Genomic DNA, 17,305 nt, shown 5'->3' on the forward strand with positions numbered 1-17,305 from the left:
TATCATTATGCCAAAAAATCTGAATTACTGTAATATTTTGTATATTGTTAAAACTGTAACTTTAATTGTAAAAAAAAAATTAAAATAAAAAAATAAAGAAAATAAAATAAATAAGCAAGTCTAATAATAATAATAATAATATCTCTTACTCATCTTCCAATTAATGCTTAAATATTACTTCTTTGGGGTTAAGAATCAAATTCTCATCACTTTTCCAGCCACCTAAAATCCAGTAAACAAATATCTTTCCCAATAAACATCTATTCCTGACACTAAAATGTAATTTTACACAATGAGGGAATTTGTGTAACTCCTATTACTCCCCAGCAATTAGAAGAGTCCACAATACATGGTTAAGTTCTTGGAATATATTTGAACAAATGAAGAAATTAAATTAACAGCCTTTTATAAAAAGTTAACGCTTCTGCCTCTGCTTTGGGAAGCATGTACTTCAAGTTAGTGGCGACAAACTTTTGTTTACACATTCATATTTTTACCCATTTCCTTTGAGAACAAAATGATTCCACAAAGGTTAAACAAAACTGGGAAAACAGGGGCTGGAGATATGGTTCAATGGTTAAGAACACTGGTTGGTCTTGCAGAAGACCCAGGTTTGAATCCCAGCACCCACATGGCAGCTAACAACTGTCCGTAACTACAGTTCCAGGGGATCCTACGGCCTCTTCTGTTCTCTCAGGTATTGCACGACACGGGTGCACTTACCTACATGCAGGCAATATACTTATACACATAAAATAAAAATAATAAATAAAATGTTTTTTAAAAACTGGGAACACAGTCTGCAGTAAAGAGTTCTGTTTACTATTCTTCAAAGATTAAACCCCAAAATTTGTCTCAAGGAACAATAAATTTGACAATTCATCTTTTTAAATATAACCAAAACAGTCTAGTTAAGCAGCCTAGATCATAAACCCAGAAACTAGATGTGTTGTTGGATTCCACTAACTATACACAAAAAAAGTCATCTCTTTTAATCAGATTTGAAATACACACTATAATCCCACAGACTGGATGTTACAAACAGTATCATCATGGTGACTTTTCTGTTTGTATGAGCCTCGGGAAAAGACAAAAGAAAACTCCATGAAATATACTCTTCCATTTGCAGAGGTATCACTGAATTCTACCTTCCCTAATATAAAAGGACATAAAAGTGTTAAAAAATTAAAAGAATAATATATCATGTACTGCTGATCCTTATTCTGTAGATAGTACTAAAAGCAAAGGTACATCAATATTTGTTTGTACTTCTAAACTAGAGAAACATTTTGTTATCTCCTGTGACTGGCACAGTCACATTAGCTGGCAATATTGCAGACCTGTTATGAGGTACTACATTTTCTGCTGAGCTACTTGATCAAACAATCTAGCTTTTGTTAAAGCATTTGATTTTTGGTGACTTGAAAGATACTCCAAGGCAATGAAGCCAATTCCAAACAAATTCGTTACAGAGGAAAGATTTACAGTCAGATGCATAGATTTTTTTTTTCTTTAATGAGAACACAGATGGCAAGAAAACAGGCAATTAGATCAAACAGTCAATATTAACTTCTAATTCTATAGGACACCTTTCATGTTAAAGGTTCAAGATGTTAATTAACTAATTCCTCAATGCCTCTTTCACTTAGCCAGCATCTTTGGGCTCTTGAAAGCATGTTTAGCACATGAATTCAATACTGTATCATCTTAATTCACATTCTCAAAACCCTGAAGCTCATCTGCCTGCTCTGAGTTTCTAGCATCACCTGAAACACAGAAGCCCACAATGCAACACTTGCTCAACAAACCAACCCTCCAAACTGCAGATGGCAGCTAGATCATACCTGTGCCTGTGTGTGTGCAGATGGGTGGAAGAGGTTCCCTAGACCAGGCCTTCCCAATAGCACTGTGCTCAGCAGTCTTGGAATAGGGGTGGGAGTCGGGATGAAGGCAGGGTGTTGTTAAAGTGCAGATTCTGATCCAGCATGGGAACTGAGATTCACACTTCTATCAAACCCCTTAGGCGCTTCTGGTAACCACAAAGCCCAGGATCCCCCAGCTTTTCTTTCTCATTAGGAAGGATTCACCTTGTTTGGGAGTACAGGCTTGAAACCCATATGCTAAAACATAGAACTGCCATGACAGCCTTAATGAAAAAACAGGTACAACTTCCCAACAAGCTACCGTTTCAATGGTACGTGAAACTTTTTGCCCCTTGTTGAATTATATCAGTACATTTTAAAACACCTTTAATCCATCTGTACCCGAGAAAACATCATGGATAAGGAGAAACTCTGATGTTAATATCTTTAAAGCAAATAAAATGAGGCGAGCTGCTTTGCATTTAGTGCCTAATCCCTGGACTTGCTGACCAGGTCTTCAACAATCCAGTTACAATATCTAAATCCACAGGGCAGAGAGGAGCCATAAGGAGGAAAACAATGACTGTGGAACAGAACAATCTCGATTCTGGCAGCAGCGTTTATGTGGTGTATTTTCAGTCTTGTACTTCCTCCAGAAGCTGCTTGAGTACACAGAGATCTAACCAAATCTCTGATACCAGGTAGGAGTGCTATGATATGCAGGTGGCACACTATAGAACCCATGTGATCCCTATGACAAAACACGAACTTTACTCATCTCTGGAATAGGAAATTTGGTTTTCCTAACCTTATCCTCTCTCCCATTACAATTTTAGCAATTAATTCATGATAACACAGATTCTAACTTCAACCATAAATCAGGTAGTGGTATCCATTGTACAAAATGGATAGAAACTTTTCAAAGCTTTCCCAGTGAATTCTCATGTGATATATGGGGAATACTATATCACAATTTACCACCAGACAAATTCAAATGATCCATCCCAGCAGGTGTATTAGTACTTCATCTTTAAACTCGGAACACCAATCAGTATGTAGATCATAAGAAAAGCAGCTCTTACCTATCACAACAAAACACTTTCTTCCTGCTTTGTGTCTATAAAATCCCAAGTATATTCCAAAGTGGATGGTTTGTTTCCCAAGAATCTGATTAACATACATGTGCATTTAAAGCTATATTCATGGAGACCACGAATTTAAAAAACAAAACAACCCTAAGAACAGCAATAGACTTTAGACTAGCCTTATGTAATTAAAATGAATTCTATGGGGGCTGGAGAGATGGCTCAGCAGTTAAGAACATTGGTTGTTCTTGCAGAAGACCAGGGTTCAAATCCCAGCACCCACATGGCAGCTAACAACTGTCCAAAACTCCAGTTCCATGGGATCTGATGCCCTCTTCTGACTTCCACAGGCATTGCATGACATGGGTATACTTACATACATGCAGGCAATATGCTCATACACATAAGAATAATAAATAACTTTTAAAAAATTAATTCTATTAGCTTGCTTACAAATAGATATACAGACTTACACATACTATGTTGTATGTATAAGATCTGACTGTAGGTGATATCATTTATTTTTGGTTTTGTCTTTAATCTGGGAGAGAGGTGTACATATGTATTTGTACCCATAAACATATGTGTGTCTCTGTGTGTGTGTGTGTGTGTGTGTGTGTCTGTGTCTGTGTCTGTGTCTGTGTATAGGCCAGAAGTAGATGTCAGCATATCTTCTATTAACTGCCCTTACTTCTTTTTTAGAAAGAGTCTCTCACTGAACCTGGATCTCACTATTTTGGCTAGGCCAGCCTGGCCAGTAAGTCCCTGGAATCCACCTATCTCCATCACCCCCAGCTGTGGGGATCCAGAACTGTATCACCATGCCCAGCTTTTACTAGGGTACTGACTTGCACAGCAAGCATTTTACCCACAGAGGCATCTCCCAAGCCCCACATCAGTTGTTTTAAGGGAAAAGGAAGAGGAAGAAAAAGAAGACGAGGATGAGAAGGAAGAGAAGGACTCTCTATGAAGTATCAGTCTACCACAGCCCTTCTTACTACATGCCCTGTCTACTTCTTCTGGACTATGAACTTGTGGCTCTCAGATCTTAGGCTATGAACTTCCTACAGGAGGTAGAGTGGATAATATCTTCTTCAAGGGATTCATGAGTATATAAGTGTGTGAGATGTGCAACCCTAAGTGACACATCTACAATGCAACTTCTATACCTAAGGCTCAGGGAATATAGCAGAACAGGGGGCAGAGAGAATACAAATGCATCCCTTCACCGGCAAAGCTTCCTCATGCAACAGATGGAGATTAACACAGAAAGCCACAACTGGCCAAAATGTAGAGAATGCAGAGTACATGTCCCTGGTAGGACTCCTATATTAAACCTCTGCCACCCAGGGCTCAGGGACCATTATGGAAAAGGGGGGGAAGACTGTAAGTGCCAGGGGTTGTGGATGACCACAAGGGAACAGTTTTCCAGGTGTCTGGGAACTTGCTCATATGAACTTACAGCAATGGTGACAGCATGTACAAGACTCATACAAACTCAAACCAGACAAAAACCTAGCATAGAATAAGGGAAATAGGGGCTGGAGAGATAGCTCAGTTGTTAAGAGCACTAGCTATTCTTGCAGAGGACCCAAGTTCAATTCCCAACATGCACATGGCAGCTAACAACCGTCTGCAACTCCAGTTCCAGCAGAATCTGGCGCTCTCTTCTGACCACCATGCGTATAGCATGACAGGGGTATATTTACATACATACAGGCAATACACTCATACACACAAAATTTAAAAATAATAAATAAAATATTTTTTAAAGTAGGGAAATGGGTAAGAAGCCCCGATCTTAGCTGAGAACTATTGGCAGCTGATCACTGTGTGAGGGAGCGTTGGTCTTCCTGAAGGGAGTGACACTAGATAGGCTGACCAGGCTCCAGTGGATGGACTCACATCTGGGCACACAAACTTAACTTGATAGACCTTAACATGTCTGAAAGAATGCATGAAAACTGGCAGGGGGCTATGGAGAGGTGCAGATAGGGGAGGGAAATCTAAATATGATCAAGTTGTATGGAATGTACAAAAATTCAATTAAAAATAGGAATAAAAGAGATTCATGAGTACAAATACACAAAAGTGTTGATTATAAAAAGTATATGCAATGACTAGTCTATGGCATACTGTCTTAAAACGTATGCAAGTACAGGCAGATTTTAAAGTGTTGATTCAATGTAGTCTCCCTGCACAATTTGCATCTGTTTAACTGACAGTGCCTAAGAAAACATGATGTTAAAAATATTTGGTTGCTCAATACCAATCAACTGGGTATGTATGATGTATGAAAAGGTCATTAGGAAATCTCATACCTGATAACAATCAAAAAACAATTTTTTTAAATAAAAATTTTTTTAAAGAGTTTAGGGGCTGGAGAGATGAATCAGTGGTTAAGAGTACTTGCTGCTCTTTCAGAAGACCCAAGTTCTCAGCACCCACATCAGGCAACTCACAATTGCCTGTAACTCCAGCTCTGGAGGTTCTAATGCCCTCTTCCTAGCCTCTGTGGGCACCAGCACACACTTGACATTCATTTAAACAAAGAAGAACATATAGCTATGCATAAATAAAAATAAAAATCTTTTTTAAAAAAGAGTTTGAAAGGAGGTACCCTGTATGGGAGGATAAAGCTCTTTCCAGAAATCATAGGTTATTAAACAAAAATCCCAGTGATAGTGATGGGCTACCTTCCTATGAGTTGATGGTCAAGGATATCCCTGGAGCCACCAAAAAATATAGGCAAATGCTCTTGTTTTGGGTTGCCCACCAGAACTAGATAATAAGACCCTATTGCTGAGCACTATAGGCCTTAGTCGCAGGACATAAATCAAGCTAGAAGTCACTGGAAGCTTCCTCCCTGGTAAACAGTCCTCACAGTGATGGAAAGTACTATGTGAGCTGCTAGGGGAGAATTGTCATCAGTATTCTTATTCAGCTGTGGACCCTGTGGACCACAATACCAACTGGCCAAGCCTATGGGTACAACAGTAGTAAATCTACTATGGGGATAACCAATGACAAAGATCTTATGTTAGCCCCACAGGAGAGAATTCACACATGGTACTATAATCTGGTCAAAAGTCTGTGGTGGGGAGAGCATAGGCACTAGTGGGGAAGCTGCTGCTGTTTTGCTGAATTCACATGATATGCCCATGGATCAGTGTTGCTGTCAGCTTTGGTCAAAAAGGCTTCTTTTTGCAATGATCAGTGCTAGCTGCAAAGACTCACAACTGGTCAAAGTATACAGAATAAGACTACTGAAGGCTCACCCATACACAGGGACATCTATAAACCCCCTCCAAGGCTCAGGAAACATCCTGGAAGAAGGATCAGAAAGAATGTAAGGACTATGGGGGTTGTATAGAATATTGACTTCTGAGCATGACCCGGTCACTGAACTATTGAACTCAAAGCAGCTGATGACACCCTGTCATCATAGGGAGAGGGTTCATAGGCCCTACTCCTCCCTGAGGATTTATATGTAGTTAAAGGTTGATAAGGAAGGAAGAACCATTTCTTCAGTGGTATGGCCAGTGGTAACGTACCTATGTTCCTGTACATAAACTCCTAACCATACTTCTGTGAACAACAGTAATAAAACCCATTGGGTCTCCCCCTCAAAAATAAGCCACGAAGCAGAAGGCAGGCTAGTTGGGGAAGAAAAGGGATTAACAGGAATGAGAGGGAGACTAAAGAGAGTAATGAGGTAGAGGTGAATGTGATTAAAATCCATTACATACAAGAATGAAACCCATTATGAATAATTAATATGTGTAATATATGCTAATAAAAACAAGAACAATTTTGGGTTACAGAAATTGGTGACTGTTAAGAGGCATAAAGGAAGTTTCTAGGGCATAAATATCTTCTGTATAATGATTATATAGTTGTATAATGAATAAAAATTTATTAAACTGGACACTTAAGATTTGTGTGTATAAATTGTACCTCAATACAAAGAGAGTCTTCTGAACTCCAAAAATCTGGGAATCACTGTTCCCAGAATCCAAGCCATCATGCTATTTTTCCCATCTGTGGCCAATGGAAAAAACAGGAATACTAAAATAAATGTTTCATAAGGCTAAATTTCTGTAACTTAAAGGAACATTCTTTATTTGGAGAATGCCACCTACCTTTTTTGTGACATGAGTACTATCCCTACTCTGACATTTCAATGTCATTTCTTTAAGAAATGTGAGTGATAATAAATGGCAGTGGTTTTTTTTCTTTCGGTTTCTCTTTTTGTAATTTTCTTTTAGTATCATTCAATGTGACTGTATTTTTACATGACAGAATAAAAACCTGATAGTTCACTCTTTTTTTTCTTTAAACATTCCACAAGAATGAAATGTGACTAACCACACTATCAGGACAACCGTTCTTTAAAATTGGCTTTGAACTTGCTTGCATACTCTAATGTATCTCTACGAGGCAGACAGTTTGCCTCTTCCCACTCTATGCTGTGGTCTAGGAGGTGATTCATTCTCCCCTGGAGGGACTAAGCTGCTTTGTGCCATGAGCCTCTCAAGAGTACTTCAGAGCCTAGACAAGGTCTCTAACATGGGGCCCTATATTTCTTGAAATCCTCAGTACAACACACGTCCAAGAAAATATTATAAAATATTACATCTTCTCACAGGAATCAAAACAGAGACTACACTGTTGGTTGGGGATTTTATATCCTTTCAGACCCAGAGACCTAACCATGACCACAAGCAAACACACAGTTAAGTTTAACAGGTCACCACCAGAATACCCAGCAGATAGAACACATCAGCCCTTCCCACTGCTAACAGAGACAGTTGGCCTCTCTGTGCTCAAGGTTACAATTATAATATGAGCAGGTTGAATTTTTTCCCCCATCAAGGAGAATTTTTGACAAGGTGCTAAGAAACTGTGTTACCTGTAAAACCCCTTGAGGTTCACTCTATCCTTTACCAGGTCAGATGCTTGAACGATAATAATATTTCTCAATGCTCTTCCTGCACAAGAAGAATTCTCTCCATAAATCTAAACGGAAAAGACAAACATTCACTATAAAAGTAGAACAATGTGACAGTCTGTGAGCTCTCAACAGCATGCTGTATATAAAGAACCATGATGAAATCCCTAAGCTTCAGACACATTTTAGCCTATGGAGCTATGAGTCTATAATTACCTTATTTTATTTTAGCTGCTGGTCCACTTATGCTATTAAGCTATAATAACTATTTTCCAAATGCTAAAGTGTTTTACTTAACTATAATTATATGCAATGTCCTTTTAAAACAAAGATTTCAGTGTTAAGATATCCACTATTTTTAAAATAGTGTTTTAATCACTGTAGCCAAATGAAATCTTTATACTATGTACAAACTTTGCCATACTGATAATCTACGCATTTAAAGATCCTAGAAGTTGGGGAAATATTTTTCCCTAGTTAGTGAACACCTTGAACCATAACATAATGTGACAACAGCTTAACTCCATTGCAGAGTTCACAGAAAATTCCAAACATCCTAGCTCTACCTATAGTACTTCATGATTCTATCTAGCCATCTCTCAACTCTCCCCAGAGAAGCTTCCTTATGCAGCAGATGATGATTAATACAGAAACCCACAACTGGTCAATGTGCAGAGAACAAGAGGCTGCAGAGTGCTTACCCTGAATAGGACATCTACATCAAACTTCTGTCCCCCAAGGCTCAGGGGTCATTGCAGAAGAGGGGCTGGAAAGGCTGTAAAAGCCAGAGGTGGTAGACAACCATAAAGAAATAGTGTTTTCCAGACAGCTGGGCAATTACTCTTACAAACACACAGTAATGGTGACAGCATGCACAAGTCCCATGCAAGCTCAAACCAGAAAAAAAATCTCAGCATAGACATGAGGGAGTGGGTAAGAAGCTCCAACCCCACCTAAGATAGAGGGTTTTTGTTTGTTTGAACTTCTTTTCTTAATCTTCCAATTCCTCCATCTGAGTTTCTGATTCCTAAAGATGAAGAGGGGTAGGTTTAGAGAGACATAGGCCCTTCCTTCCAAAACTACTTCCTTCTCTCAAATTGTACCTTCTTCCACAGACCAAGGCTGTTTTCACAAGCCAAGGAGGCTAAATGCAAATGTGCTATTTTCACAAAGTAAATGCTCATGAAAACTACTGTATATTCGTGCATGCTCACATTTTTTCATTTTACCCTGATTGTGATGGGGTTAGGCAGGTAAGTGCTCTACAACTGAGCTACACCCCTGGCCCGCTTGGTAAATGATTTCTGCACCTACAAGTACTTTATGTTGTTTGCTAAAGCAAGAAAATTGTAACATATTAATAATGACTTGACGGAGAACATGTCAACCCTATTTTCATACTTCTTTAATTCTCCCAATATCACCTGAATACATCTTATGAGAAAGTGGAAATGGCCAGAAATGATTTGTTAACATGTTAAAGAAATCAAATCTTGAATAAGCCAGATGACAGAAAGTTATCAAAATTCTACCAGATATGGGTCACCTGACACTTGACGAATCCTGACATTATACAAGGTTCACTCAGTCATTCAAGAGGTATTTAATGAGCAGATGACAAATTCAGGTTCTGTTCCAGGTGCTGGTCATACAGTGGGGGGCAAGACAGAAAAAGTCCTTACCTTCAGTTTCCCATTATTGTAAAGAATGGAAAAGTGTGTTGACTGATTCTTCAGTGCAACATGGTAAAACTCACCTCTTTGTGCCAGTGAGCACACAGGGGATGATGCCCTAACAGATAACTGTACACATATATCTCCTCTTATTAAAATTCTGTGGGAAGTGCATCCTATTTGTAAACTCTTGTGTTTTTATCAATACAAAAATTGGAACATGGGGCTAAAGAGATGGCTCAGCAGTTAAGAGCACTGGCTGCTCTTGTAGAGGATCTGGGTTCAATTCCCAGCACATGGCAGCTAATAACTATCTGTAACCCCAGTTCCAAAAGATCCGATGTTGTCTTCTGGCCTCCGAGGTCATTGCCCAATACGAGTGCACTTACATACATGTAGGCAATATACTCGTACACATAAAATATTTTTTTTAGAAATTGGAAAACATATTTATTCTATCACATTGATAATGCCTTCATTGCAAATGAATGATTATTTCCTATCTCATGAACACCATGAATCATGACAAAGATCAGGGAATCTCAAATACCTTCGCTGGTGTTCTTTGAGTGGGAGCAGATAGTAAGACCACTGCAGCGTCCCTGCAAAACTCAAGGTCAGGAAAAGCTATAACACAAGAATTCTCCACTAGTGTTTGTGAACCACTGTTACAGAAAATGCAGAGGGGGGTAGAGAGAGGGAGAGGGAGGGAGAGAGACGGTGAGACAATATCATACCTGGGAAGGAGTATGTTCAAGGTAAGGATTGGAAATTCTTCTTGAGAGAGTCTGTTTTAAAAAAAAAAATAAAAAAGGAGAAGAAATTAGACCACAACAGAAACCTTTGTCCCAAAAATGCAAAACACATGCAACAGTGTCAGGTCCGGGAAGTGCCCACACTAAAAGATGAATTTAAGCTTCAAGTCATAGGCCACACGGGATTAGCCTCCTTATGCTCACTTAAGAGTATGGGGTCAACCTCCACACCAATCACACAAGACTTTCACTCAACAGTTCCTAACTCAGAGTTCAACAGCTAGCAGTGCAGTAGAAAGCTGCACCTTTATATCCCTCATTTTATTCTTAATGTGTGTTAGATTCCATTTCCCTTTATTATTTTTAAAATATTTTATTATTTTTAATTTATGTGTATGCATGTATTGCCTGCATGTAGGTAAGTGCACCCGTGTTGTGCAATGCTCACAGAGGACAGAAGAGGTTGTTGGATTCCCTGAAACTGGAGTTACAGACAGTTGTTAGCTGCCATGTGGGTGCTGGGATTTGAACCTGGGTCTTCTGCAAGAACAGCCAGTGTTCTTAACCACTGAGCCATCTCTCCAGTCCATAATATTTTTATTTTATGTATATGAATGGACTGCCTGCAAGTAAGTAGGTGCACCCATGTCATGCAATGCCCACGAATGTCAGAAAAGGGTGTTGGATCCACTGGAACTATCGAGTTACAGATCACTGTTAGCCACCATGTGGGTACCAGGATTCGAACGCTGGGTCCTCTTCAAGAGCAGTCAATGCTCTTAACCACTGAGCCATCTCTCCAACCCCTCCCTTTCCCTTTTCATCTCTTTCACTACTATCACTCAGGCCTCCTTCACTACCCATCAAAAAGGCTACTTCAGCCTCTCAGTGCAGTTCCCTGCCCTCCAGTCATGAGTCACCCTGCAAATCTCAACTAACAAATCTCCCAAAATCCTATCATTCCACTTAGGTCCTCAGTAGCTTATATGAGCCAGCGAAAAGCCCTTGGCCCCACCTCAGACTGCCACCTACAGGCTTCCTGCATTCTCTCTCCACATCCCCACAAGCCTTCTTTTACTGAGATAGCTCTAAATGCCCTGGGCTTTGAAGAGGTACTATAGATTATGATTACAAGGCATTGTATGTACGTATGAAACTAACAAAAGTAAATAATTTTTAAAAGGTCTAAGTGATACTGAGAAGATAACTCAATGGTAAAGAGCTGACCTTGCAAGCATAAGGACCTCAGTTTGATCCCCACAACCCAGGTTAGATAAAGCAGAGATGGGCATGGTGGCACAGGTTGCTATCTCATAACCACGGAGGCAGAAACAGATGAAGTCCTGAGACTGACTGACCAGCTGGCCTAGTCTCCTTGACAAGTTCTAAGCCAATGAGAGATCTTATTTTAAAAAATAAAGTGGATCGCACCTAAGAACTATGCCCACACCTGTCTTCTGTCTCCACCCACACATAAACACAGATGCACATATACCCTCACACACATATACCTATAAACATACCAACACACACATACAATTTGTGAGTTTAAAAAAAGTCACTCCCATCTCTCCAGCGTCATACCATTTTCTGTTCAAATCCTCTTCCTTGATATTTCCCTGAATACTACTGGACCTCAAAGTTCTGGACTGCAATCATCTCCCACACAAGTATTAACCAGTCTTGACCCTGCTTAGCTTCGGAGATCAGATGAGATCAGGCATGTTCAGGGTAGTATGACTGTATAGCAGAGTCACCTCCCCAGTGAAGCACCTCCAATCGGAATGGAGTCGCTCATCTTGGGAACACTTTGTTTTTGCTTTTATTCATATGGTATAACCTAGGTGCCCTACACTGTGGCACACAAAAGATCCATGCTGACACCTTACACTGCTTTGCTCTCATGGCACCTAGCAAACAACCTTACAAAAGATGTTTAATTTTTTATTCATTTATTTAGCTATTTATACATCCATATCAGCTAAATACGTATTTGCTGAATGGCTCGAATTGTAGGCACTAATTTTTCCTACCTAACAATCTGGGAAGCAGCTCTATCACCCACAGATGCCTAAGCACAATGGAGAATGATTATCACTTCCCATTGCAGTACAGGGAAAAGAACAGAGAAGCTAACATTTACTGAGCTCCAACCTATGTTTAAAGACTCTTTACACCTCTGCTCTAAGACTCACTGTTTCTGAGAGCCCAGTTTTTAGCCTGCCACCTCCACTTCTTAGAATAATGTGCTACATTTACCAAACATACCCTGTCAGCCATCACTTTGTGGTAAAATGAACCTTCTACCAAATTTTAACCTAAAGAGAAAATTTCTATTCTGCCCCTTCCCTATACAGCTCCCACACTACTTACTTGTTAATTAAACAAATAAATTATTGGCTCTTTATCCATAAATGCTAATTAATAATCTGCTAAAGATCTGAAACTTGCATCAAAGAAAAGAAATTTTATAAGGTAGACAGCTGATTTTTCATTCGTACCATTCTGGCCTAATCTAGACACACTCCCAATCAGCACACTCCCTTCCCAGGCCTTTTGCTATCTGAGCCTGTTATATATTCAATTACTGTGCTGGATAACTTCAACTGTCAACTTGACACACCTAGGAAGAGAGAACCTCAACTGGGGAAGTGCCTCTGTTGGACTGGCCTGTGGCCATGACTGTGAGGCATTTTCTTGACTGTTGATTGATGTGCAAGGGCCCAGGCTACTGTGGATGGTGCAGCCCCTGGGCAGGTAGATCAGGGTTGTATGAGCACAGGCCAGGGAAGCAAGCCAGTAAGCAGCACCCTCCATGGTCTCTGCTTAAACTCCTGCTTCCAGATTCCTGCCCTGCTTAAGTTCCTGCCTTGGCGTCCCTTGAGGATGGACTGTGAGTGATAAGCCAAATAAACCCTTTCTTCCCAAGCAGGTTTCACTCAGTACTTTATCACAGCAATAGAAAGCTAACTAGAACAATTATTGAAATATCGGACAATGTAAAACTTATATATATACCACATTTTTTCTATGAAGATGAGTCATCATGGTAAGTTATTTTTTATCCTAAACATGGAGAATGAAGGCTCTTGTTTGTTTTGTCTTTTAGCCCCAGTGGGCCTGGAACACACTACGGAGACCAGGCTGGCCTTGAGCTCACAATATTCAACTGCTTCTGCCTCCCAAGTGCTAAGACAAAAGGTGAGCACCACCACGCCTGGCTTGAACATGGAGAATTTTTAAAAATATTTTATTATTTTTATTTTATGTTTATGAGTGTATTGCCTGCATGTATGTAAGTGTGTCTGTGTCTTGTAATGCTCTCAGAAGTCAGAAGGCATCAGATTCCCTGGAACTGGAGTTATGGACAATTGCTAGCCACCATGTGGATGCTGGGAACTGAACCTGGTCCTCTGCAAAAGCAGCCCATTCTCTTAACTTCTGAGCCATCTCTCCAGCCCCAAACAGGGAGAATTTTTAAAACTCAATATGGCATTATCAAAACTGACAATCTTCATTTATTCATCTAATTGAATCAGTTCAAGAACACAAATTCTTCATATGATCTAGTCCAAGAAAATTCCTTCTAAAAAGCTCTTAAAAACTGGGCAGAAACATTTTCATCCAGGGAAACAAACTACTTGCCTTCTTTCCACTGCCACCCAAAACCTAGCTGTCTCCAGGTTACAGTTATACAATCCCGGTAAACAGGATTCCCCACCCTACCCCCGCCCCCTCCACTATGGCTCCTTTCTAAAGATAGGTAAGGGGAACAGCTAGAGCAATGGGACTCTTCAGTGCTTAAAAGATCACCATGTTAAATCAGCTGCTAGTCCCCAGGGAATCCACAAGTGCAACATAATATGGCTCTTTTACAGAACACAATCCTCTTGTCAGAAACTCTTGTGAAGTCCTCTCTTAACTGGTCCCAAGGGGAACTTTGTTTCATTAACACTCAGGCCAGCAGTTCTTCAACTTGTTCACTAAGCTAGGGGAAGCCACAGAACTCTTTGTGGATCTCAGTGAAGTACTGACCCATTAAATTTAAAATAACTTTCCTAACTACTTCTTTAGAGACTATTTCATGTTAGTTTTCAGTACTGACCAGAAACAGCAAGGCCCAAAGACTTAAGATTAAGAAAAACCACCACAAGACATCCTGGGGTTGTGGCACATGCCTTTAATTCCAGCACTCAGGAGGCAGATCTCTGTGAGATTGAGGCCAGCTGGTCTACAAAGAGATTTCCAGGTTAGCTGGGGCTACAGGGAGACCCTGTCTCGTAAAAGAAATAAAGAACACAAGAACATGGGGACCATTTCATCTATCACCTAATGCTTAACAGAAGGAACTGTTACTTAATTTTATGAGATGAAAACGTCACTAAGTCTCCTAACAGAGTCTTACTCTCCAGCGTCTACCTGCCAGAGAGTCATACCATCAGGCTAGAATACTCCCATTTTAACATTTTCCCCTAATCTAGTGCTCAGCTGCCATCATCCCACCTTTGAATCCCCTGGCTTTACTTCTCAGCACTCCAGGGTTTCATCTCTTCACGTCTGTGGCTGTTTGCTTCCATTTATTTCACACTTATGAAGCACTTATTGAGCTCCCTGCCAGGTACTGTGAGAACATTTAGAAATAGAAGAACAAGAAACCTTCCTTGACTTATAACTTATAGAACCCCTTTATCAGAAGACACAAGATATAAACACTTCAAACTCATGAATTCTCTTTCTTGACCCCGATTTCCCTATCCACGTCAAATGTCTTCTGCTGTTGGTTTTGAATGGGATGGGAGATAGGGATGTTGAGACAGGGTCCCACTATGTAGCCCGGGCTGGCTTCAAACTTGATTCTCCTGCCCCAGCCTCCCAAATGCTAGAATTATAAGAATGTACCACCCAGTGCCCTCTCTTTCAAAGGCTCTCACCATTATTATCTCACAAACACAATGAGAAAAAGGGTAATGGTTCCTTTTCCTCTTTAGTTCCAACTGCCCAGAATTACTTAGAGTGGCTTCAGTGATTCAAGAAAGGCACATGCACCTCATAGAGAGACCAACAATGTGACTGAAACAAACTTTAATTCAAAACTTTGTCTCCTTTTCATTTTAATTAATCATGGAAAACAGTTCTTTAAATGAATTCAGAGCAATCTAGAATTTTAAGCATGTATTAGAAAACTGAAATCCTTTCTTACTCACAAATGAACATCCAGGAGAAATAAAGTAATGAAATAACTCAAAAAGATGACTGACTGACAATCATATATTATTTTTCTTTTAGTTGGGTGTTCACTAAAATTAAGCTATAATTGTCCATGAGCCAAGCATGGAACTCATTTCACAGATACTAAAAATATCTTACAGAACTACAGATGTGAGGCTCATGTTCTATCAGCTCCTACAGGAGATGCCTTAATCCTATCCTTAGATTCAGTTAAGGTTGCTAAGGAGAAAAATGAAAGAAGAAAAACTGAATCACTTCAATCACCACAGAAGTATGACTTGACCTATCACTAAAATGAACCAAGGAGAACTATCACATTCACTGACAGCTTGCTTCGTGCATCAACTTTCTGTCACCTGCAGCCACTGTCTCCTCTATTCTGAGTGATCAAGCAGCATATGAAGACGGAACCATGGAATAAACACACTTGAATGTCTTACCAACCTAGGAATCCAGGAAGTATCATAAGCAACTGGTGGGCACATATGGTAAGAAATCACAGACTAAAATAGTAAAGGCTGTGATCTATTACACTGTCTGGCAGTTTCTAAGACTGTGGGTCCTTCTTACATCCCAGTATGAACTGACTTCTCGATTAAAGCTGTGTCAAGACTTAAAAGACAGAATCTCACGGAGTTCATAGGCTTGAGGATTACATTGTCATTTGAAGTTTAATATAATGAAAATAGGTGATAGGAGTTCATTGAGGTGGGCAGGGAATTACAATTTTCCCTTCAGTGAGCTCCAGCTGCAACTGGGGCACACAAACCCTTCCTTTGAGGCTCCAAGGCACATACATGCCCATGGCAACAATCATAGCCACAGAGGTCACTTGTAATGACATCTTCTCAATAGTGCCACCACATCCAAGTCAATGATGTTTTCAGAATTAATTTTTCTCCATTGCCCTTTGATGTGTTAAGAAAGCAGAAAGACCAGTGAGATTGGTCAGTGGGTAAAGTGCTTGCCATGTAAAGGTGGAAGAAGAGAACTGACCCACACAACAAAGTTGTCCTCTGACCTCCACATGTCCATTGCAGAGCACACGCAATAAATTTAATTTTTTTTAAAGTAGGATGGCTGAGGAGATGACTCATTTGGTAAAGTGCTGATGGATAAGATAAGGACCTAAGTCAGATCTCCAGCATCCATGTAAAAAGCTGGGCATGGCGATATGCTTGTAATCACAGACTGGGGAAGCAGAGGCAAGCAGGTCCTAGTTTAATCAGAAGGCCCTGGTCCCAGTAAGAGACCTTGTCTCAAAAAGAGTTGGCAGCTTCTTGAAGAATGACACTCAAGGTTGACCTATGGCCTCCAAGTGTGCATATATGCATGCACAGGCACCAGGACACATGTACTCACATGAAACACACACACACACACACGCGGAGTAGAAAGAAGTAAGATAACAGGAAGGTCCACTAAGCACCTCCTTTGCCTTAAGCACCTCTTGATTTGGTAATTGCACCCACTTATTCCTGTTAGGGCAGATAAGAAGCCAGAGGGTCAGAGAAGTGAGTACTTCATTATAGGCCCCAAAGCAGTAAAGTGAGTACCACCAGAGACCAAAGCCAGCAACAAGCTATCAAGTAACAGAAACTGAGTTTCTATTGTGTTTATTTTACATGCATCAAATAACTTAGTCCTGAAAAACTGAGGTATTATTAATTCTGTTTTTCAGATGATAAAACTAGAGTTAAAGACATCCCCCCACATTTGCAATCTAACTCTACCTTTAGTTCTCTCTCTC

General features: G+C 40.1%; 1 protein-coding gene and 1 pseudogene across 3 annotated transcripts in view; one reads left to right on the forward strand and one right to left on the reverse strand.

The window, feature by feature from the left end:
* Positions 1–17,305, reverse strand: part of Rapgef5 (Rap guanine nucleotide exchange factor 5) — a 257,063-nt gene that overhangs the window by 204,115 nt on the left and 35,643 nt on the right. For all 3 annotated transcript variants that reach the window (XM_008841456.3, XM_029567584.1, XM_029567583.1), the window contains 2 exons: positions 10,309–10,359; positions 7,860–7,966 (listed from right to left, as the gene is read on the reverse strand). In XM_008841456.3, coding sequence (XP_008839678.1) covers positions 7,860–7,966; positions 10,309–10,359 — 158 coding nt within the window. The remainder of the gene's footprint in view (positions 1–7,859; positions 7,967–10,308; positions 10,360–17,305) is intronic.
* Positions 13,363–17,305, forward strand: part of LOC108491244 — a 6,267-nt pseudogene continuing 2,324 nt past the window's right edge.

The sequence above is a fragment of the Nannospalax galili genome, unplaced genomic scaffold, assembly GCF_000622305.1.
Source record: "Nannospalax galili isolate Female #2095 unplaced genomic scaffold, S.galili_v1.0 scaffold158, whole genome shotgun sequence".
NCBI classification, from domain to species: Eukaryota; Metazoa; Chordata; class Mammalia; order Rodentia; family Spalacidae; genus Nannospalax; species Nannospalax galili.